The sequence below is a fragment of the Labrus bergylta genome, chromosome 23 (assembly GCF_963930695.1).
Source record: "Labrus bergylta chromosome 23, fLabBer1.1, whole genome shotgun sequence".
In the NCBI taxonomy this organism is placed as follows: Eukaryota; Metazoa; Chordata; class Actinopteri; order Labriformes; family Labridae; genus Labrus; species Labrus bergylta.
Window position 1 is genome coordinate 14082152 of NC_089217.1, and position 23065 is coordinate 14105216.

The 23065-nt window shown below is 43.5% G+C and overlaps 1 protein-coding gene across 2 annotated transcripts in view; it reads left to right on the forward strand.

The window, feature by feature from the left end:
- Positions 1-539: 539 nt before the first annotated feature.
- The window catches only part of slc41a2b (solute carrier family 41 member 2b), a 41645-nt gene continuing 19119 nt past the window's right edge, over positions 540-23065 (forward strand). The window contains exons 1-8 of one of the 2 annotated variants that reach the window (XM_020634761.3): positions 540-840; positions 2944-3632; positions 5158-5265; positions 9359-9430; positions 9954-10098; positions 11164-11310; positions 18716-18863; positions 19426-19505. In XM_020634761.3, coding sequence (XP_020490417.1) covers positions 3084-3632; positions 5158-5265; positions 9359-9430; positions 9954-10098; positions 11164-11310; positions 18716-18863; positions 19426-19505 — 1249 coding nt within the window. In that variant the 5' untranslated portion in view covers positions 540-840; positions 2944-3083. The remainder of the gene's footprint in view (positions 841-2943; positions 3633-5157; positions 5266-9358; positions 9431-9953; positions 10099-11163; positions 11311-18715; positions 18864-19425; positions 19506-23065) is intronic. The other variant, XM_020634760.3, reaches the window with a different exon arrangement.

The following is a 23065-nucleotide window of genomic DNA, read 5'->3' on the forward strand; positions in this document are numbered from 1 at the left end:
TTACTCGGAATTCAGACTGACGCTTTGAATAAACATTTATTTAATTGTTTTCCTATCAAAAAAACTTGATATTTTTGTCGAGTAGCACAACCAAATGTCATGAAATAATTATTTAACACAAACAGCAAATGAGCCACACATTAATTTGAAACATATGGTATGGATTGTCTTTGGTTATCGCGCAAGTATTGACCCTTTGTCTGCCTGGTTTCTGTGTAATAGGCTGTTAGGTCTTTCAAATCGGCAAATCGGACACCAACTTTTCCTCGAACTTTCTTGAGAAGTGTGCATTTTTGTGTCGGACACTAATCTTTCCGATTATTCCGACACCAAGTGAACGCAGGAACAGTGTGGTGGCACTTTATGTTCTAAACGTTCTGACTGCCCAAATTTTGGCGAGACATCTCACGCGCATAATATTTACAGCGCAAAATCCGTCCGACACTGGCGATCAACGCAACTCCTGGCAATTTTCGACAACACCAAGATTATGATAATCAGTTTTTTTTTTAAAGATGCTTTAATTTACTTAAAATATCACGACCCCGGCATCGACACGTACATTTATTTTTGCTGTAATGTTTTCTTCTAACTTAATGTAGCAACATTCTACGTCCTTGCATCTCTACACTTTTGACTGAGTGATCTTTATGAATGAGTGGTCCATCTTCTTCTTCTCCTACACGATCTTTGGTGGCACGTCTTCTGCTCTGACGCGGCTCTCTGGCTGGTTGACTGTCTGTCAGGGAAGACTCGCATCTTCTCCTGCCTGGTAAAATGTCTCCGTAGCAGAAATATAACCTACAGAAAATGAACAAAACGAGGCGACAGCTACAGTAAGTAAGTTTTTGTTTTAGTCTATCAAAAAGCCCCGGTTACTGTATTCCTCTGGTGTAGAAAGTAGGGAGCCGCGCTACTGTTTTGATTCCTCCACAGCTAGCTAACAGCACAGTAATAAAAACAGCTAACATAAACAAATATCGTCAACTAGCGAACACTTCTCGAGTCTATTTAAGGATATCTGTAAACATTACCTTCTTCTGGAAGTAGGCACAGAACAAAATCGCTTCCACTAAATCGACTTGAGTCCTTACAGGTAATTTTAAAGGCCTGGATAATGATGAAATAGAGACAGAAGAAAAGTTGGGCACAAAAAAACTCTTTTAATGTGCTTATTAGGGCAAATTAGCTTCCTTCCTATTAGCTCTCTGTTAAATAGATACTGCCCTGTTATAGCCAACTCTTCATATCTTTACCCTCAATTTGTTTGGGTACTTATCAGTCATGATGATTTTATTTGTATATATTTAATTAATCCCCTGAGGGACATTCTGGTTAACACTAGGTTAGTGAAGGACACTAACACACAGAAGCACAAACAGGACCTGTGGACATGCAGAGAGATGTCAGAGTGGGGCTGCTCCACAGGGAGGGCACCTCGGCAGCACTCTGAAAGTGCCCTGGCTCCTCTCCAGCTACCACATCAACTTCTGGACTTGAACCGGTGACCCTCCGGTTCCCTACCCAAGTCCCTACTGACTGAGCTACTGCCGCCCCATGATGTCACTTGCTTCATATGCCACATTCATACTGTTTACATACAGGGCTGTTAATCCTCTGCTGTCAATCACACCTTTGTCCCTTTTACATTTTCTACAATTTTGCCTGTTAGTGCACGAGTGAAGAGTTTGATTTGACCTCGGTGCACAGGTGTACTCTGCCTAACTCTGATGAATACTGTCTGTGTTGGTCTATAATGGACTCTTGTGTTGTTTTATTCAGTGTAGGGTTCAAGTACAAGGCAGGGGAAGTTCATCTCTGTTGTTGTTGTCGTTCATACCAGGATTGACCTCTCCTTACTGATAGCACAGTTTGTCCATGTCCAAATGTGCCGAGCTATTACTTCACAGTTTGTCCCTTCAGATGGTGAAGGCCTGGACTTTATTGGATACAAAATAGAGAAATTGTGATGTATTTACTTTTAGCAATATGAAAAAAAATACAGGGCGTTATTCCAGACAAATGCAGGTTTAAATAATAAGGGCAATTCAAATTTGATCATGAATCATATTTTTCAATCGTGGATAATGATATGAAGCGTGATTTTGGGCAGCAGTAGCTCATGCAGTCTGTAGGGACTTGGGTTCAAGTCCCGGTGCGGACCACAAAACGGAAGTCGGTCTGCAAGCTGGAGAGGTGCCAGCCCGGGCATTTCCCCCGAGTACTGCCCAGGAGCAAGGCACCGAACCCCCAACAGCAATCGGTGTGTCGCGGAAAGCTCGCCATTTCAGTGACCGAAAGCTTAAGCTATACATATAGCTGTTGCAACATATTTCTTGTGAATCCAAAATAAATCAGGCATTGGTTTTTATCCCCACATTTGCAGCGATGACTCTTGAGTGTAGCCGATACGATAGCATGCCTGAGTTTCATTGGACTGCATCAAAATAGTGCGAGCGTGTAAGACATACACATGCAGGCATGCTGAGAGAGAAAGAAGGGCCTGTTTGCATAAAATCACTTTTTTATTTATTGCAATAAATTGCCGTTTATTATATAGCGCTATGCTGGTGCCTATGCCAACAACAAATATGCCTAAAATAAAATTAAGATCTTAACATCTTAAGCGACCTTAGGAGAAAATGATGTAGGCCTAAGCCGAAGAGTAGTTTGCTTTCAACTGTTAAAACGTGAAAAAATAGTTCATACAAATGTGCCTCGCCTTGAATGATTTGCTAATTTTTTTTATGTAAAGTCATATGGATTTCCTATAATGTGATCTATAATTCATTTGAAATCTGCTGCTCCATATTTAGATTCTTCTTGCTCTTAATAAGAAGTGACTCAGCTGCTTCATGGCTGTGTAATAACATCTCGAGTAACGCCCCAGGCTATGTTTCTTCTGATCTCTCACCTTCCTCCTCTTTGTTGTCTTTTCTTCAGACCGACGAGTCCCTGAAGCTGTTTTTTCTATCATGGATGGTGCAGCTGAGCCCGTGTAAACCACATTTACTCAGTCTTATTTTCACGCCGCTCTCAGACTGGATGACTGGAGATGAGGCTAAGCAGCCCGAGACCACATCATGAGTATCCAGAGCCTGGGAGGAGCTATCGGGGAATCCCTGGGCTCTAGCCTGACTGTGCGTATGAGCGGAGCAGGTGGAGGCTGGAGCGCTCTCTCACTGAAACCTGTTTCTTCAGGGAGGATTGCCTCTCTATTCCAGACCATGGTGCCCACTGGATACACCAAACTACAGGAGGAGCGGCTATCCATGGTGGACCTCGGAGCTAAACCTGAAACCAGCCCGCTCCAGAACGGCTACAGACAAGAGACATCGCATATCGAAGGCCGGCGGCTCCTGGACCGGGCCTCTCGGTCATCTCTATCTCTATCTGACTGTGGAGATGGAGGCTACTCAGAGACGGAGCCCATGCTGGCTGAGAGGAGGCTGTCAGGGGAGGAGGCAGATGTAGAGGAAGAGGAGGAGAAAGAGGAGCAGGAAGGGCAGGGAACTCACATGCAGAATATGCCCAAAGAGTCGCCACTCGCCATGGCGCTGCAGATCTTGTTGCCTTTCCTGCTGGCTGGATTTGGAACCGTTTCAGCTGGAATGGTGCTCGATATTGTGCAGGTCAGCTGAGCAACAACACAACTTCTATTCAAACGACAGCACAGCTAGAGACAGGGTGGCATTCAAGTCTAAGTCCAGTTAGAACCACCATTTTTTTATTACAGTTGTGACATGATATGTACTCAGCAGAGATGATGTCATCTCTTGGCCAAAGTCTAAAGGGGCAAAAAACACAATCACTTCAGGTTGGAGGTAAAGTAGCAGCCTTAAAACATTTATATAGTTCTTCATTCTTCAGGAAATTTGTGTAAACCGTTTAAATTACAGGAGGTCAAAGAAAAGGCAAGAATTCAGTTCTTAAACTCCACAAACAGCCAAAACATAGAGGCAGCAGTAGACCTGCAACTCTGCTGTTCTTAAGGTAAAATAACTGTAGTCAATAACATCTGGTTTCTTTAATGAGGGAGTTCTAACAGCTGTTTCTAATTTGAAAAAAAAAAACATCTTACTATTGAACTTGAATGTCTTTCTCTGCAGGGACCCTCTCTGTAATGTTGTCACAAAAAAAAAAACACTCTCCCTTCCCCATCCCAGGCCAGAATTAAAAAAAATCTGATCCCAATCCTGTTAGAAAGACTCCCGTCCCATCAAACTCCTGTTTGGTTTTTTAAATTGTTTTATTATTACTTCACCTTCCTACACTTGGCCAGTGCTTTGGCAGTATTAACACCACTTCACCTGTGGTAATGTGTCATAAGGATCTTTAGTCTTAATCCAAAAAATGATGCAGCTCTGCCTTTCCCACATCAGTCATACCTGCCTTCTCTGAATCCTTTGTTGTTTGATTTCACGCGGCGGCTGCAGCACAGTGCATGACCGTGCGCCGTCGCACACGACATACATCATGCGAGTTTGATCAGCAAACAGACACCAACGCTGATAGAAAGAAAAAAGCCTTTTTTCATTTATGTGTGTGAATGTAAAACTGGTCTCTTGATATCATGATTCCTGCTCGCTCCTGTGGGCTTTTGTTCCTGTCCCGTCCCAATCCCGTGAAATCCCTTCCTCAGGACTCCCAATAAAAAATATCAGCCTCTAATTTAAACATTAAACTTGAGGGACTCTTTCTTCCTTCGAATATGACAGCTGTGCAAAAAAAGCTTTTGTCAGCGGAAAGTCAGAATATGTCCTGCAGCTGACTTTCAGCTTTCAGGAGCTGGTTTCACTTCAGCAGTGGTTATTGCTTCAGAGGAAATGTTATGTTCTAAATAGTTTGGTGGGGATGTGGTGGATGTTTATTCATACAGAAACTTGAATCTGATTGCTCCATTTAGATAATTAGACGCTAGTGAGCAGAAATCATATCAGAAGTCTTATCCATGACAGAGATACCTTAGTTTAGTAAAGGCCAGACAAACTACTCCATTGACGCTGTTAGATCCAGTCCAAGGTTTCCCAAACGCATGAGGAAGTTTGCTTTATCTAAATGATAGCGTAGTGCATTTGAATTTGAATGTGATATGAGTGAAAGTGGAGTAAATGGAAGGTCAGGCGAGTTGTTTCACTCCTCTGTGTTCGTCTGCAGCACTGGGAGGCGTTCCGCTACATCACGGAGATCTTCATCCTGGTTCCTGCTCTGCTCGGCCTCAAGGGAAACCTGGAGATGACGCTGGCTTCAAGGCTGTCAACAGCTGTGAGCAAACACACGCACACACACACACTCAGTCAGAGTGACACAGCCCATGGATTTATTGGTGTGCTGCATGGCTTACAAAACGTACCACATATTTTATGCTCAGTTCGAATGACTTCCTCAGCGTGTAAATAAATAAAAGTGCCACGTACGTTTATTATTGCATCTTTTATGATTCAGCAAACAGTCCGCTTGTGTGGCTGCAGCACCTGATATCTGAAAGGAGCTGCACAACCGAGGGCTCCTCCATCTTTATGCCTCAGCTCCAACCGCAGCCTAATTGGAGCTCTACTCGCTTGTTGTTTTGCTCCTCAGGAATGTAATCTGCTCAATCATGACCTCAGACTACGCCTGTTCCGTATGAGACAAATATTTGAAGTGAGATTAAGTTGTTCAGTGTAGCCATAACGGTAGGAAGGGTGACAAACACAAACTGATCGGATGACCGTTGCATTGGTTTAACGTCGGTATCTGTCGATATCGGCCTCGTTGACAGACATCAGCAACAAAAAAAAAAAAAGTGGTGTTAACCGATATCAGAAGCCGACGTTTATTTGTCGTGTCAAATCAATTTAGTGTTGCCATCTAGTTCAACTAACTACTGATTCAGAGAAGAGGTTTCTATTGGGTGGATTAAGTCACCTATTGGACAAACTCTGACTTGTTTTCATCGTCAAACATGAGAGAAAATGTCAGCATTGTGGGAGTCCTACATCAAAAGAAGTCATCAAAACAAACTTTGGGATCGGCATCGGCCGGCCAATCGGTGAATCTCTAAGTTTTTACCGCTATCTGCCTTCCTCCATGTTTAACACAATACCTGTGTTTGCAACATGTCTCTCCTAAATCTAAAGTAGACAGAAAAAGCTTATTTTTTCATCATTAAATCGGCAACAATTAATCTGCACGCGGCTGATAGCCGGCTTGACCTTCATCCGACTACAACAAAATTATATGAGAGCATGAACATTATCCCCAGGCCTCCGTCCAACATGTACACATGCTCAGTGAGAAAGAATATATTGAGGCTTTTGGATGTTATTGATAGTTCTTGTTTCCCCATAACGCTGAATTTGCAATAAGTCGTGCAGCTCGCTGACCCGGCCGCAGTTACATAAAACCACGAGTCTTTGACCACATCTCCTTCTGCAGAAGACATGTTCAGTTTACTTTCTGTTCTTGTTGTGAACTCTATCTGTTACTGCCTACTGCCTGCTCTTCTAGCTGCTCTGGATGGTACACATGAGGTGTGATGTCATTCTGGGGGTCTGTTTGTTTGTTCGTTTGTGTGTGTGTGGAGTTGCATCATTGTTTGCGGTTGTGTCTCAGTTCAACAGGCCGAGCCCGCTCTGTACAGTTACTACATCTCTGTGACATCGTGTACAGCTGATGGAGTCTGTTATTATCGCTTTGTCAGGTGGAAGGAAGAAGAACACAGAAAGGATTTTAGCCTTTAAGTTTAAACTACATACAGTACAGCTTTCTCCATTCTAAACTGAAGTTATAAAAAGCTGAAGAAAAGTGTTGTAAGATAATTATTTGCAGCATTTTACGTGGACTTTGTGCAGATTAGACATGAGTGGAGGAATTTGCTGATGTAGCGTAGTGAGGGGTGATTTCCTGTGGAAGGAGGTGAGGCTGTTTGCTGGAACCTGGACGACAGAACAGTCAGAAGGGGAATTTATTGCTGCACTTAAACGTCTCAGAGCAAAAGCAGGGAGGTGGAGACGGGCAGAAAAAAGGGGGAGGTGAAGATGGGAAGAAGCAGGGGAGGTGGAGATGGGTTTGGCCTCTCAAGAGAACAAAGAGTGCAAACATTTGCAGCACATGATACCTTTTTTTTTTAAACTCTCTGCACAAACCAGGGTATTTACAGTCCTGAAAAGAAGTGCATGATGTTTTTATCCAACAGAATTTGTTCAGATTACTCAGTGTCTCCACATTTCTGTTTGCAACCCTGCAGACAGAAAGAAAGTGCAGAAGAAGTGACGGGGCAGAAGTCTCTCTTTGTTTGCCTTTGGGCTCCGTGCATACAGGCTCCACATTCACAGCGCTGTGTCAACACCAACAGCGGAGCTCAGTGTGAGCCGATCCTCCTCCGTGGAGTCCAGATCAACTATTTGTCTTCCCGTGACTGTTGTTCCCCTCAGGCTCAGCTATGCAACAGACAGTGATTCACAGTGTGGGGGTTATACGCTCCTCCACAGCTACAGAGGACATTGCACAAATGATATAACATATCAATACTTATGTGACAAATTGCTGGATAAGTTGCAGAAAGTTCATGCTTTGAGCATTTAAAAAGAGAATGCATTAACAAATGTATGTTTTCATCCACTCAGATAAAAATATCTTCTTAAAAAAAAAAAGGACATTGGAAATATTAAAATAGTTGAAAGATGAAAACAATTTTTTTATTCAAACATAAGAAAATGAAACAGATCATCAGCAGGGGAGCTTAGTTATCATCTACTGCATCTGATCATCCTTTGATATTAAAAATTATAGTTTCATTTATAAATTCTGCTTATCTCCACATCTCAAAGAAGCTTTAATCGAGTCTCAGCTTGAGTTTGGAGATGATATTTCTGTCATCCGAGCCGTGCAGTTTGAAACATGTTGTTGTCTTCCAGATACAGAGGGGCTAAAGTTGATCATTATTACATTACATGAGGAGTGGGGTGCAATGCTTAGGGGTCTGATCGGACCCTCAAAACACTGTGTTTTATCCTTCTCTGCATGCAGAGCAGTGCAAGCTTATGTAAGCTCAGTGACCATCACAGTGAAGCAGTATTGTTTTTATTAACAATCCAAGAGGCTACGCTAAATGCCCTGTGAAAGAAAATGCAATATCAGCTTTTATCTGAGCCAAAATCAGAATCAGAATATTGTCCTAATCCGAACTACATTTTTTGGTGTGACCTTTTCACAAAACAAAACAAAAAGAGAGTCACATGTTTGTGACTTCAGGAACAAATAAATGATCCATTTGTCAGCCCAACGCTAATCTGAGCAGATGGGGGCAATCACACTTCAACACGGTACGGGACAACTGGGCCCAGTGTGAGTATGCCTTTAAAATCTGCAGTTTGCACCCGTGCCTGGTGTGAAGTAACAAGGAGCAACAATCGAAATGTCTCTGTGCAGTAAGATGATCACAGACGAATGATAAGTTCTCTTTTTTTTATTAAAGTTAAAGTAGCCGAAGGTCTGCTGGTAGGTTTTAAGGCAAAGATTTTGTTGATGAACAACATTTAAGTTTTGGTAGCTCGTCATAAAAGTGACAAGAAAACTCAATGTGAGCCAAAGAGAACAGGCATCAGGTGCTGATTGTACGTCTGAAGCACCGGGACATTTCCAGATTTCCTAAGGTGCTATTTGGTCTTCCTCGAGCAGCCAATGTGAGCAGCAAGAATTAGTGTATAGATCTTTGTGAATGCACACATTATCATATGTGAGTGGGACTCTTCGGGTTAATATATGGTGCTCAGCGGGTTGCTGTAGGGTTCAACTGAGGTTGGCTAAACATGACGTCATAGCGTCCTTCATGACACACATAGCAACCGTCTACCTGCTGAAAGTCGAAACATACTTTAGGTTTCAGCTAATCTTTGTCACATTTCACTGGGATCAATGAGAGCTTGATATAATTTTCTAGATCTGACCAGAAGTTATGATTTACAGCTTCATGCACAGTATTTATTCGGTCTGCACAATGTGTTCAAAAAATGTACAATGCATGTATTTTACAGATATTGTAACTGCAATATAATTCACAATTACAGACTATGCTTAAACGTTGCATTACAATTTAACTTATGAAACAGGTCCAAACTTTGGAAGTAATTGTGCAGGACCTTCAGCTTACACAATTAGTGGTGTATGTGGACGAGGTGGCCTGGGATGGAGTCAAACTCAAATCCCAGTCGGCCCCTGACGTCTGACATCCGTCTCTTAAAACTCCTCCAGCTGTGTTGATTCTACTCGATGTTCATGACATGTTTGCCGGCTTGTTTTGTTCCAGGTTACTCTTACCCAGCTGGTTTGGGTTGTTTTGCGACTGAATGTGATGTGTCTCCTTCTCTCAACACAGGTGAATGTGGGCAAGATGGACTCTCCCATAGAGAAGTGGAATCTAATTATAGGCAACCTGGCGCTGAAGCAGGTAATCACAGGAACACCGCTGCAGTTTTTCAGCCCGTCCATTAAAATATAATGTCGATTTCTAAAAAGAAAAAGCATGATTCACTTTATTTTTCCCAGGAGTTGCTAGAGGCCCATTTACTGATTTCATTTAAATTGCTTTGCCATTAAAATAATTTCATATATTTGACAGAGGAGGGGGGATCTCTTCATCCCCTCATGCCACAAGGATGTAAAATCTCGCCTTGAAGCATCAGTCTGAGCAGGGCTATTGATTTCTGTCCGTGCAGTATGACTCAGAGCAGGCTCTGCTAATCATCTACCCACACACTGATAAACACACCCTAACTCATGTAGTGTTTTGACGAGCTGTTAGTCTGATATGTTGCGCAATCAACATCTGGCAGCAGGAAATGTTACGTGACGAAAAGGAAAACTCTACCTGGACGTGATGTACTTTCACAATCGTGTTTATAAACCACAGAACATCTCCCTCTGATCCTGTGACAATTGTTTGTTTTAAACACACATAGTTTCTCTTTCAGGTTCAGGCCACTGTGGTGGGATTCTTGGCTGCAGTAGCGGCCGTGGTTCTCGGTTGGATCCCAGAGGGGAAGTTCCAGATGAGCCACGCTGTGCTGCTCTGCTCCAGCAGTGTTGCGACGGCCTTCATAGCCTCCCTGCTGCAGGGTAAACACACATGCACACACGCACACACACACAGCTGAGAAGCCACAGTTTAAAATAAGCTGTTTAACACTGTCACTGTGGAGACGCTGGGTCACTTCAGTTCAGCACAAACAAACCAAAATCAGACCAGAATAACTGCCCAGCGGGGGTTTACTTCCACCAACAAAACAAGTTTACATCCATGTCTGTCGGCTCCAGAGTCCTAGAATATGATGTAAAGAAATGAAAGGCATGTATACAAAATACAACGACGACAACGGCAAATTTGTTGTGCAAGTGAAGGCGCAAAAAACAAATTGAGGAATGATGCTTTTATCCAGTTATTAAGACTGATCCTTTAATTGCCCCATCAGTCAGATGATTTATTCATCAGCATCCATTTGGGATCACATTTCATTTCGAAGCTCTTATGCATAATTTATTGTCTGTACAAAACATTGCTGAGTTTACGTCTTGTACAAGTTGTTTCAAATCAATCGCACCTCGATGGGGTTTATAAAGTTATTCCAGTTGAATTGAAAGATTAGTTAGTTGTAATTTAGACAGCCGGTGTCGTCCCCTCAACCACCGCCAGACGCCCAGCCTCCACCATGGGACTGTGTCGTGTTAAAAGACCCTCATAAACACACACAAGGTGATCGCTTTCAACAGTCAAAACAAGAGTCTTTTATTCTGAAAATAAAACAGTTGTTTCAATGTTGTTTCTGTGTGTGACTTCCTGTCCTGCTCCCGATTTGCTCTGTGGTAAAGTGATGCGCCGCGCTCCGGCATCTGGCAGAAATGGAAGCCTTGTGCATCCGCTGCAGAGGGCAGCCAGCGGAAGCACACACATTGAAAAAAAAAAGTCAAATCAGCTCCACTGCCATGGTGGAGCGGAGACGGACTGTGCATGCAACTCGGAGAATTCAGCAGTTAGCAGGACATACTGGCTGCTGCATTGTTGTCAGCACTTCAACACATCATGTGTCTTTAATGTCTGATGATACAGTGAGGTCATTTTCTGATGGTCACCAGCTATTTGTAGACTTTTAGTCACCTGCTCCACCCTCTTTATGTCATCTCCAGGTATCATCATGGTTGGTGTAATTGTGGGTTCGAAGAAGACGGGCATCAACCCAGACAATGTAGCCACACCCATCGCCGCCAGTTTCGGTGACCTCATAACCTTGGCGATCCTGGCCTGGATAAGCCAGGGCCTCTACAAGTGCCTGGGTAGGTGAAACAGCGCTACTGCAATCACAGACGAGCTGTTTGTGTGTGGCTGACTATGTTCATGAACGTGATTGATTGGCCAGCTCGGGGGTTAACTGTGTCCCGTTTCAAACATACTCATGTTGAACTCACGATTTGAAACCTAACAATCTTTATAGCGTCGAGTGTACAACACATCCATACACTTCGAGGAGAAACTTCGCCTTGACTCTTTAAAACTCTTTTTCCATTTCCATGAGATTAACCGTTTGAAAAGCATTGGCAGATGTTCTGTGTCTCTCAGTTTCAGCTTGTTGCTGCTGAAAAACTGCTGCTGAAAAAACAGGAAGACAAATGGGATCTTTCAGCTTTGATATCTAGTTTCTGCTCTGATTATAAACAAGCTACAAAACCAACACAACATGTGAAAATAGAATCTGAAATATGAGTGATGAGGATGACCATCCGCATGTCATCCACCATCCAACTCTTAACTCTTTTTTTGAATATTTTGTCATGTTTTGGCGGGCATTCCCACAAAAATGTTAGTGCTGTGTTTGAAAAAAACTGAAGATATAGCCCCGAAACAAATGCGCCTCCTTTGGTGTTTCATCTGACTACACGGCAAGGCTGCAGCAGCCAGCACACAGACACGCCCTCCGACACACACAAACAGAGGAAATGATGTCTTAATGCTTATGACTTGTGATTTGTGTGACCATAATCGGTCTAATTCCAATTATGAGAATTATGTTTTATTTCTCTTTTGTCAGATTACATTTGAATGCAGCATTACTCCTCATGATTCCACTCAAGTAAGCTTATGGTTAGCAGAAAACACATCACAACATGTTATCATAATGGAGATCACAACTCTCCTCTTCTTCCATTTAAGAGTCGACGTGAACCCTAAATGTTTTTACTGAGACAGTTCCCTCAGTCAGCCAGCAGAGGTCGCTCCTGCCTCACTCTGATCCAACACAGCAGCCTGCCGGTGTGTTTCCCTCCTGCCACACATCCTTCATGTTTAATTCATCTCACACACACAGACCTGTGTTGCACCACCTTGTAATACTCAACGCAGCGTTCACTGGAAGCTGTTTCCTCTGGTTATCGCCTCACACTAACTAACCCTGCCAGCTCGAATTGCGTGACATAGATGTTCACCGTTATGAAGGGAGCAATTTAGCGCTGTGAGCTAACTGTATTAAGCACACTTCAGATTTCACATTTCCACAACAAGGCAGTGCAGCGAGGTTGTGACACGCTCAGGACAGTGGCTCTGTTGTTCCTGAGCCCGGCCACGACCACACTTTCCAGCTAAACTGGACCTAATGGTCACTTCATAGTCACTCTCAGCTTAATGGAATTTCAAGCACATGATTTTTTTCACGCAGATATGAACGTAATGCCTCTAAATCCTGGAAGAGCAGAGATGAGGTGAGACATAGGCGAGACAGTCAGGTCCGTTCAGGTTTATTTTTAAAGTCCTTTTGACAAACAGGATGGTAAGAAAATGCTCCGATGAGCGGGCTCACCGGTAGATAAAAGCTGGTATAATTAGAGCATGAGAAGGAGCGCAAACACCAAGAAATTGGGGCCAGAGCGTCACAGAGAGCGTGCACAGGAGGTGTGTGTGGCTGTGGCAACACAGGGCCAGCTCAGGGCAATCCACTTGAGAATTGAATCACAGATATGAAGAAGTAGCTGCTATTGAGTCAGATGAATAAATGTGGTCGGGTCTAAACTCCAATACTGAGACACTCGGTGTTAAAGTCATATAATGAGTCACATATAAACACTATGACACAAATACCCGACAATAACAGAGGTAGAGAGAATATTGTGTCAGGTATTTATTTGCCTGCAGGAGGCTGTGAAAGAAAGCAGAAGAGCTCCAGAGTGCTTCTGGATTCTATTTTGTGTGCGAACATATTTACCAGTCGGCTTACAGTAGCAAATTCAGAGCAGAAATAGCCAGAGGCATGAGAGTCAGAGCTGTAGCAGATTATGAAAAGCTTTGTCATTGCAATTATGACCAAAACATTTCTCCTCAGTGGCTGAATTCATTTGAAATTGATCATGAAATGTGAACATTTTCACCAACAATTTGGTACTGTAAGCATATCTGAGTGTTGTAGTAAAGAGAAACACAGAGACCCTGATAAGACCAAATCTGAGTCTGAGCCAAGACCAAGAGGGTCATGCAGGGTTGAGTCCCACTCTGCATGATACGCTTTCAATAAAGTGTGGAACATGCAAACTGTCGGTTTTTCTCACATAGTCTCTGAGAGATCCACATTCCCATAAAAAACGGATTAAGATTCCTTTTCATTCACATTTATAGCGGCTTACGCAGTTTGCATGTCTGTATAATTGTCACTTGAGAAATGTCCTGTGGTGGTTTCCCCACATACACAGAACTGCCTGACATGTTTCAGGGAGAGCTGCATGTGGGAATGCAGACAGCCGATATTTTTCAACCCGACTTTAACTACTGTAAAATACGGAGTCACAGTCTGTTTTTGAAGGTTTCTCAGACAGAAAAAAAAAAACTGTCTAAACTGTCTTCCTGCGCGGCGATTTCTATTGTGTTCAGCGAATTCTACACCGTGCAGTTTCTCTACACCGGTGTGTCTCTTGAAATACTGTTTGTTTTCGCTTTGTGGAGTTTGCTCTCCTACTACAGTACGCTAGTCGAGCTCTCAGCCTGCAGGGAAAGTTGTGAAGCACAGACCCTTAGCTTGTGAGCTCTGTGCCCGACTCTGCTGGTCACTCTTTAACTTTAATGTGGGACTCTACATTAAAGTTGATTTGATTAGGCCCAACCATAGGAACAATATGAAATTATCATGTGTGATAAATTGTTAGTCCTACTTTTAAAGTATATCGCCTACAAGATGTTTAAAAGCACATGCTCCCTTGTGTAGCAGCTTCTTCACATGCTGATCATTACATCATCAAGTGAAGAGTCTTAATTCGTGATTGGCTGCACCTGTGGAGGTAACATGTGGAGAGACTTAACAGGCATGTTTCACTTTGTACTGAAAAAAGTCACAGATGGATTAAAATGTCTGCACAAATCATTTTTGTCTGTTTGACCCATCTATGAGTCGATAAGAATATTCTTCATGTTGAGTTTGGAGAACATTTCTCTGTTTCCTCCTCAGCTTGAGAAACTCGTCATCCTGTTAGAAGACCTCCTCACAGTTTGTCACCTGAGGAGCTCTCTTATAAGGGCTGAGACTCTTTGTGCATTTTCATCTTTAGTTGTAACTTTGAGGGGGAAATTCTTAGAAAATGTCACGATGCTAAGAATTTTCGGATAATTTTTCTCTAGGAGCAACTTGCGGTGCCGTGCCTCCGTGGACCCTTCCTTGCGTTGTCACGCCGGCCGCGATTGTGCAATATCGCTGAGCGCAAGAAGCGTGAGTCAGGTTTAAGTACTCAAGAGGCTTTGTGAATACGGCCCCTGGTTTGCAAAATAACCTTAATAGCATCCGAGTTCTTGTTTGTGTGCATAGTAAAACATTTTAATAAACTCATGCATCGCCAAGTCTTCTTAAAATTCATCCCCTGGATCATCCGTGACCCCTCCTCGCAGTCTTTCCCGGACCCCCTCAGAGGGTTTTTGACCACGAGTTTTAGAATCATCGCTCTTTGAACTTTCATTTAACCATTGAATTTTGTATAAAAGCCAGCTTGTACTGTGCATGAATGATTCATTCAGAAGGGTTTTAATGTCCTTCAACATGCTCCAAGTCTCCTTTAATTTAGAACATTTTGTGTAAAAGGTATTTAATTTAATCTAATCAGATAACCTTATAATCACATACAGTATTAAAGCTAGACTAACCCTGACAGGTTCTTAGCGAGTGTAATCCTGCTTTAAATGCACGGTTACCCCCCTGAGAGAAACATCTTACTCCCCTCTCTGATACTTTCTACTTTTGCAAACTCATGCTGCGTTTCTGGGGCGCTCCTGTCAGCGTAGAGCGTGGAGGCTTGTAATACTAATCATCACTTTTGGGATCATGGTTTATGTCCCGTGCATTGGGAGCATCTCGCCATTTCTCAGCTAAAGCAGACAGTTGGCAGCAGCGTCGTTCTTTTTTTTTTTTTTTTTTTTTTTTTCCTGGCCGAGCGTTTAAGAGAAATGTATTCCACCAGAGATGGACAGGAATATCAATTATTAGTCCACTGGTTTAGGGAGACTAAGTGGCAGGTTGTCGGGGATTATGTAAACAATTTAAGCCGTACAAGACTTTAATTGTAGCGCAGCTGATTGCTCATCTTACTCTTTGCATGTAAACTCAGTGTCAGATTTCCTGTCAGCGTCTGGGAGGAAGCTGGATGGATTTGGGACAACGTGTGCCTCAGAATATCCGAAGCACTTTCATACACTTGAGGCGTGAAGGTCTGCTGGCGCTGAACAGTGGGCTCTTTCTGTTCTGCGGCTCAGGGGAGCATGGGGATGATAAATCTGGGACGGTTTCTTAATGACAGTTATTTAGTGTGTGGACCAGAATCCAGGTGGAAACCTGAGGTGGCACTAAGCAGGTGCTTTACCCTAATGGCACTTTTAAAATAGTCCTGGTGTGCTATATTGTAGCTTGAACAAAGAGGTCTGGTTATAGACGGAGAGTGAGGGAAACCTGTCTACAGCTTGTAGGCTGAATTTGATATGTGTGTGCTTTTGTTCAATTTGCCTCAGTGGAAAACTTCACGATGTTAGAGGGGGATTTTAGTGTCTTTAAAGTGGACAATATTCCTACAGATGTGCGGGTCTAACTTGTGGTACCATTTGTAATAAAGGTTTGGAGTTACTCCTTTAGGCAGCAACGTAATCAAGATCCATTTCAAGTTTTTATTTGTGCCAAAAACAGACACTGAATGTCCCGATGTCGAAAAACAATTTCCTTTTTGTAGATCAAAAACAGCCGTAAAAAATTCCCTCTTCAAAGCCAGCAGATGTCATCGATAATTCTACGTCACTAAGCGCACACTGGCCTACTGCCTCCTCGATCAGTTGGTTTGTTTCCGTTACTGTGTGACTTTGGTGTTTGAAATAAATAATCAGGATCCAACTAAAAAAAAAACACCAAAAGCTTTTTTCCATACATGCACTTCTGAACATTTCTGGACACCCTCTGAATGATTTTCTCAGTTGCTTTTTCACACATGACACCCACAGCGAGGTGCAACACATTTATTTGGCTGTGTATCCGTTAGGAAGTGGGACGCCGGTGCAGGTACAGACCCGGGCGGCGTCTTCAAGTTATCCCAGAGGGACAAGCGATTACATGGGAGAAGGGAAACAAAAATAGTATTGACCAAGAAAAAATAAAAACTCCGTTCCGAAACTAACTTCTGCCCAGATAAGGAGGAACTTTTTCCAGATAAAATTTTCCAGGAAAAACAAAAAAAAAAAAACACACAGGCTGCCAGGGAGGCATAACAGGAAACACAGGAGAAAAACACTCCCCAACACAACAAGTTACACTCTGAGAGCAAATAAGCAGAATGTCTCTGTTGGTGTTTGTGCAGACTGACACACAAACACTGGATGTCCTCTCACTACCTCTGAAGGTGAGATAATGAGTCAGCACAGAGCACTGGAGTCCAGGAGTAGATATAAGCTCCCCACACCTGGTCTTAATCAAGACCAATCCGCCACACACACACACACACACACACACACACACACACACACACACACACACACACACACACACACACACACACACACACACACACACACACACACACACCTGACTCTGCACTGAGCTGATTCCTTTACCAACCTCAATGAGAAGTCAGGGTATCAATGCGTATTGTAATAGGACGTATTCACATCCTGATGAACAGAATCTAGTATGAAGCAGCTTCATCACATGCATAAAGGTAACATAGGTCACATCATATCAAAGTTATCACCACCGGCGCTCACTCGTGGGGAATTTTCCTGAATATTTCCTGCTGTATTCAAACATCAGCTCACCCCAACTTCATGCAGACATTTTATGCGGAGGCTGGCAGGACAAAGCCCGGGGGAAAGTGGAGGTGAAATAATTGGCCTTTTGCAATGTGTGCACACATCAGTTTGACCCTGAGAATTTGGGGAAACATTTTTCGGTTTTGTGCGAATGTGAAAACCAAAATAGAGAACTAAGCGATCAGGCAGTGGACGAGGAGCAAAATCGCTCGATGTGGGAGGTCAAATAACTGATTCAGTCAACAGTGTCTGGTGGTTTTGAAGAGAGACATTCCAAAAATCATCTTTGTCTTTGGGGATCCTTTCTGTAATGGTTTGAGACAGTTTTAAATCACCCACAACAGGACCTGTGGACGTGCACTGATGGAGAGAGTTCAGCCTCACATTGCTACACAGGGAGCGCAACAGAGATGTTGGGGGTTCAGCACCTTGCTCGAGGACACAGAAGCTGTACTCTGGAAGTGACCTGACACCTCTCAAGCCTCCAGTCCAACGTCGATATTTCGGTCCGCACCGGGACTTTAGCCGGCGACAACTCTGGTTCCCAACCCAAATCCTTACAGTACAGACTGAGCTACTGCAGCCCCAACAATCAAACAAACTAACAAACAATCTGAGTCTGTTAGTGGGGAAAAAAGAACTTTTAGTTGATGGAAAATAGTGATTGGACTTGAGCTTGGAGAGCGCTTTTCTAGTCTTCTGACTACTCAAAGAGCTTTTACACCGCAGGTCACACCTCCACATTCACACCCTGATGGTAGAGGCTGCTGAGTAAAGAGTCCATCAGTATTAACTCATCCATTCATACGCCGCTGACAAAGCAGTGGGAGCAACTCGGAGTTAAGTGTCTTGCCAAAGGACACATCAAACATGTGGCTGCAGGAGCTGGGGATCAAACTCCCAACCTTCCAGTTGAGAGACGACCGACTATACCCACTGAGCCACAGCTCAATGATGTTACTTTTGCATGCGAGGCTAACATCACAATCTTCTTGCAGCTACTGGAGCACTTCACTTCAGTCATTTAGACCCTCTAACATGTAAACCCATATATCATGGTGCATATCTTATAAAATGCAGTAAATCAGTTTATCATGATGACCTCGAAGGACAGTTGCGTTCTAAAGATTCCTGAGTCACGTTCAGCAGGAAAGTTCGCTGCTTGTGATTTGTCAACATTTCAACTGATGAATTGTGAAACAAAGTGGAGAAAATGGTTGCATTCCTCAAACTAAGCTCCTAAAAACAGCGTCATTTATAATGTTTGTAGAAAGCCGGGTTTCAGATCGGCACTGGAGGCATAAAAGCATTTTAACAGTACGCACTATGTATACGATCCCAGCATGCATCATTTCCCTAATGCATGCTGGGATATTCTCCAAACTGCTGTCCAGGGAGGAAAAATGAATCTCTTCCTCTTTTCCCGCCCAGATTCCTACCCATATGTGTCGTCGCTGGTCTGTGCTTTCTTCATGTGTCTCACTCCTCTGTGGATCGTCATCTCCTCCAAACACCCGGCCAGCCGCACCCTGCTCTACTCCGGATGGGAGCCAGTCATCACCGCCATGGTCATCAGCAGGTGTGTGCGTGTTACTGTGTTAGTGTGTGAAAAATCTGTGTGTGTTTAGGCTTCAAAGCGGAAAGAACAGCTATTCTGCGTCTGCAACTCCCAGTGTCTGGATGGCTTGATGACTCATCCCTAAACAAATCGCAGCATCCCAACACACACACACACACACACACACACACATACACACACACACACACACATTCGGGTCCCCTTGAGTCTGGCAGGCTTACTAATACCGCCCGTAGGAAAGGGATTGATTGTCTCGCTCGCCTCTCAACATCATTTCTCTGCTTTTATCGAAGAGCAAGTAAATATTAGTTCTAGACAAGCTGAACTATTTAAAAAGAATCTTCCTCCTTCCCTCCCTTTCAGTCTTCTCCAGTCCGTCCTGCTGATAAAGCGTTTATAGAGAAGCACACAAATTCACTCTGGACATCATTTAGATGAAGACAATGCTCCATCTCTCCCTCTCTATGCCCCTTTTGTCTCCCCCTCTCTCTCTCTCTCTCTCTCTCCGTCTTTCACACTCACACAGTGTATAACACCAGTTAATGATCTTATTATGTTGCAGCATCGGCGGGCTCATCCTGGACAAAACGGTGTCTGACCCAAATCTGGCTGGCATCGTGGTCTACACCCCGGTTATCAACGGTGAGTCACTCTGTTGGCACCGCTTCCTCCTTCGCTCTGAAAGGCTTCAAGGTGTCGCAGTTTGATTTGCAGCAGCTCCTCGGGGGCAAGAAAAGACGAGGACAATGTGGTCAAAGACTACAGCGGGGCGGTTTTTGATTTAATACCTCTCTAAATCCTGCGGGATTTATAACACACATAAACATATGTAAAGTCAACTCTGCGCTAATCCCACATCCTGTGTTTCACCTCTGTGAAAGTGCAGGACACACTCGCACCAGTCAGAGTCAAAGGAATGTGGTGTGTTCAATGACCCATACATACACCCCCCCCCCCATTATAAATACCACAAGACTGAGGTTGAACACATGTGAATACAGTCACTGACCTTCATCTAAAAACTTCTGACCCTTACTCACCTGTGTGCATGCATGTAACCAAAAACAACACCAACTGTATGCTCTCATATTTTATCATAACAACATGCATTTTACAGACAGATTTGGCTGGCATCGTTCTTCTTGTTCTTCATGTATTTATTGAAAAGTATGAACAACTATAGGATGCATCCATGAGTCCCTCAGGATGGGATGATTGATCTCTGAACACCTGACCTGTCTTCTAACATCATCAGGTCCAAGTTTGTTGGTAATCAACAACATGCATAAGGGATGTAAGGTAACTGCGTGATAGAATTAAGCATCAATAAATATAAGGGCCCACATGGTGGAGGTAAAGGAAGATTTTGCGCTGGCTTAAGCTCCTTTGGTTTGGGTTTATTTTTGCTTTATCCCAGAGTTATATGTGAATTATAGGGCTTTCACACTTGCAGAAAACGCCTGAAAAACGTTTCCACTCTGACTTCACTCAGAGTTTCTCCTCCAGCCTCCTCGTATTTATTCTGCAGAAAGTCAGAGTGAGCTGATGTGAGAACGCAGCAGGATATAATCAGGAGAATTCACCTGGAGCGAGTGGGAGGGGGTGGTGACGTTTATTCCCTGTGATCGCTGCACGACCATAGACTGTCTGCACGCCACCTCTACCATCTCCGTGCTCTAATGAACCTGCTGCATCATGTTTCCTGTTCTCCAGAATGTTCTTCTCCACTCTTTAGTTCACATTGAGATCCTGATCAACTACACGTAGCATTGATAGAAAGACAAATATTCTCATTATAGCGTCGTATAGAGGACTCTGTTGCTTTGTCCGCTACTTCCGCATGTTTTTTTAATTCACGTCTTACCTCAGGAGACCCCCCCGCCCCCCCCGCCCCGTCTGACAGGGATAGTCTCCCGCTGTGAGGTGCATGTGTGAACAACCAGATCAGAAGAGTCTCCGGAGCATCCTCCTGAAATGATCTAGATATTTTCAGGAGTTCAGGTGTGAAAAGGACTTTTCTTAATGTTATTGTAAAGTACCGTAAATTGAGTCCCTCAAAATTCTGAAAGATGTTACATTTGTTTGTCATAATCTTTAAATAATAAAGAGTGATGATGTAGTTAATTCAGCAACTAGCTTCAGCTTTTATGTAAAGTAAATTCTCTCTGTGTGGAGGAACATAAAGCAGAAACACCAGGAACAGATTCTGTTAAATGCAAACTGAGCTCATACACGTAATGTGTATGTCGACTTGATTCTGATTCTGGAAATATTTGTGGTCGGAGGTGAAGCGTGCCAGAGACAGTGGTTAGATGACGGGCTTCTTAACGAGACGTGTGTCTTAATAAGCAGCCGTAATGCAATCTAATTTAATTTTCCACAGCAGACGGCAGCAAGCTGTTTCACTTTGTCCACAGAGAAACTCTGTGTGTCGTTTGTTTGTGTCGTTTATTCTACTCAGTTTGCAATTAATGCAGTGTTTGACCCTCTGGAGCTGAGATATAGACAAAGTGTTCACACACAAGATGGATGACGCGCTGCAGAGTCTATTTGTCTTGTCCTGTGCAGCTCCCAGGTGTGAGAGAGAGACTGAAGCGTGCTCAGTCAACAGCAGAGCATGGATGAATGAAGGTGACCAAATCAAGACTCATCAGCATAAATAAGTATCCTAATGAGACCGGTGCAGGCAGTCCTCCACCGTCCGCCTGCCTCCACTTCACAGAACTGGTCCTCTTCCATTTCCTCCCGCTTCCATCTCCCACCGCTAACCGGCTCAGCCGTGTTGCCAGGGGCGCTGGCACCTTCACAATAACAGATAAGCTTTTCATTTAAATGGCATTAATGAGAGACATTTAACGAGATGGCGCTCGATTCTGACTCTAATTGGTTTTTCCGTCGAGACACTAAACAGCTGGGGAATCAAGCGTGCGTCTATTTGTGAGTTCGGGGGGATATTTTGTGTTTACAGAGTCGGAAAAAATCCAGGTCTCAGTAAACTTTTCAACAACGTTTTTATTCATGGGTGAGAAGGCAGTGAGGCGGCCTGCTCGTGTCTTACGGCTGATTAAAATGCAGCATGGCGGCTGTTCTAATAAAAAAATACAATTGAAACGAAGGGCAGACGGAACAGAAAGTGTGAAAGGAAGGTGTGTGGATATTTGATTAGCATGGAGTGAGGAAGGAGATGTGTACGGGGTGATAAGAGACGACAGGTTAAATGAAAAATAGAGGGAGGGGGGCCTCGCTTTCCACAACGACCTCCATTATTTAATTTAAATATATTAGCACTTTTATATCCACTTTCTCCTGCCACAGAATGAGCCTGTGACTGTGCAGACTTTTTTATTAAAATATAAATTCAAATGAAGGTGTTCTGTTTAATCCAGGTATTAAGAAGGTTTCTGCCAGATCATTACCTGCTGTTCCTGCTCTCTTTGTACCCGTCAGCCTCAGCACACTACAGGTGTCCTTTACCTTGATCTTCATTTTGGACTAGTTATTGGTATTAAGGACACGTTCTCCATTGGTACCAGTTCCTGACTTGTTGGTAACTTGGTACCTAAAGGAGGACCCCTCTCACCCCCTTCACCTCTCCGTCCAGGTACTGCCATCAGCAGAGGCGCTGCTTGTAAATAGGCAAGGCAGGCAACTGCTTGGGGACCCAAGGGCTGACAAGCCTTAAATCACAGCAGTGCCTCAAAATGTGCACATTTTGCAATGACAGTAGAAAAAGCTCCCTAAGGGGGCCCCATCTGACAGCACTTACTCTCAATTCCCCTGTAGCTGTGAAAACCAAAGCTTGTCAGTGAAAGTTTCAGAAGGAAAATGACGAGAAACGATCCGTATGGGAGTGAAACAAAGAAAGAGGAAAATAAATAAGTACTGCTAGTTGGCGGGGCCCCCAATTCATTGATTGCCTTGGGCCCCAACAAACTCTTGACTCACCAGTGGCCATCAGGCAGACGTTTGAATCCATCCATCCGTCCATGTGCATGCATGCCCTGCTGTTGTTACTTTCGTACTTCAATCTTTTAAATCGTGTCAGTTCTGCATTCAGTAGAATCGAAAGAACTGAAGTTTTGTAAGAAACTGACAGATCACTTTTTTTTTTACACAAAGCTGTTTCGACCAATTTAGAACGAGCGGCGATGGTCGAGTGACACAGCGGGAGAGAGAGGAGAGTGAGTGCTGTTAGAGATAAA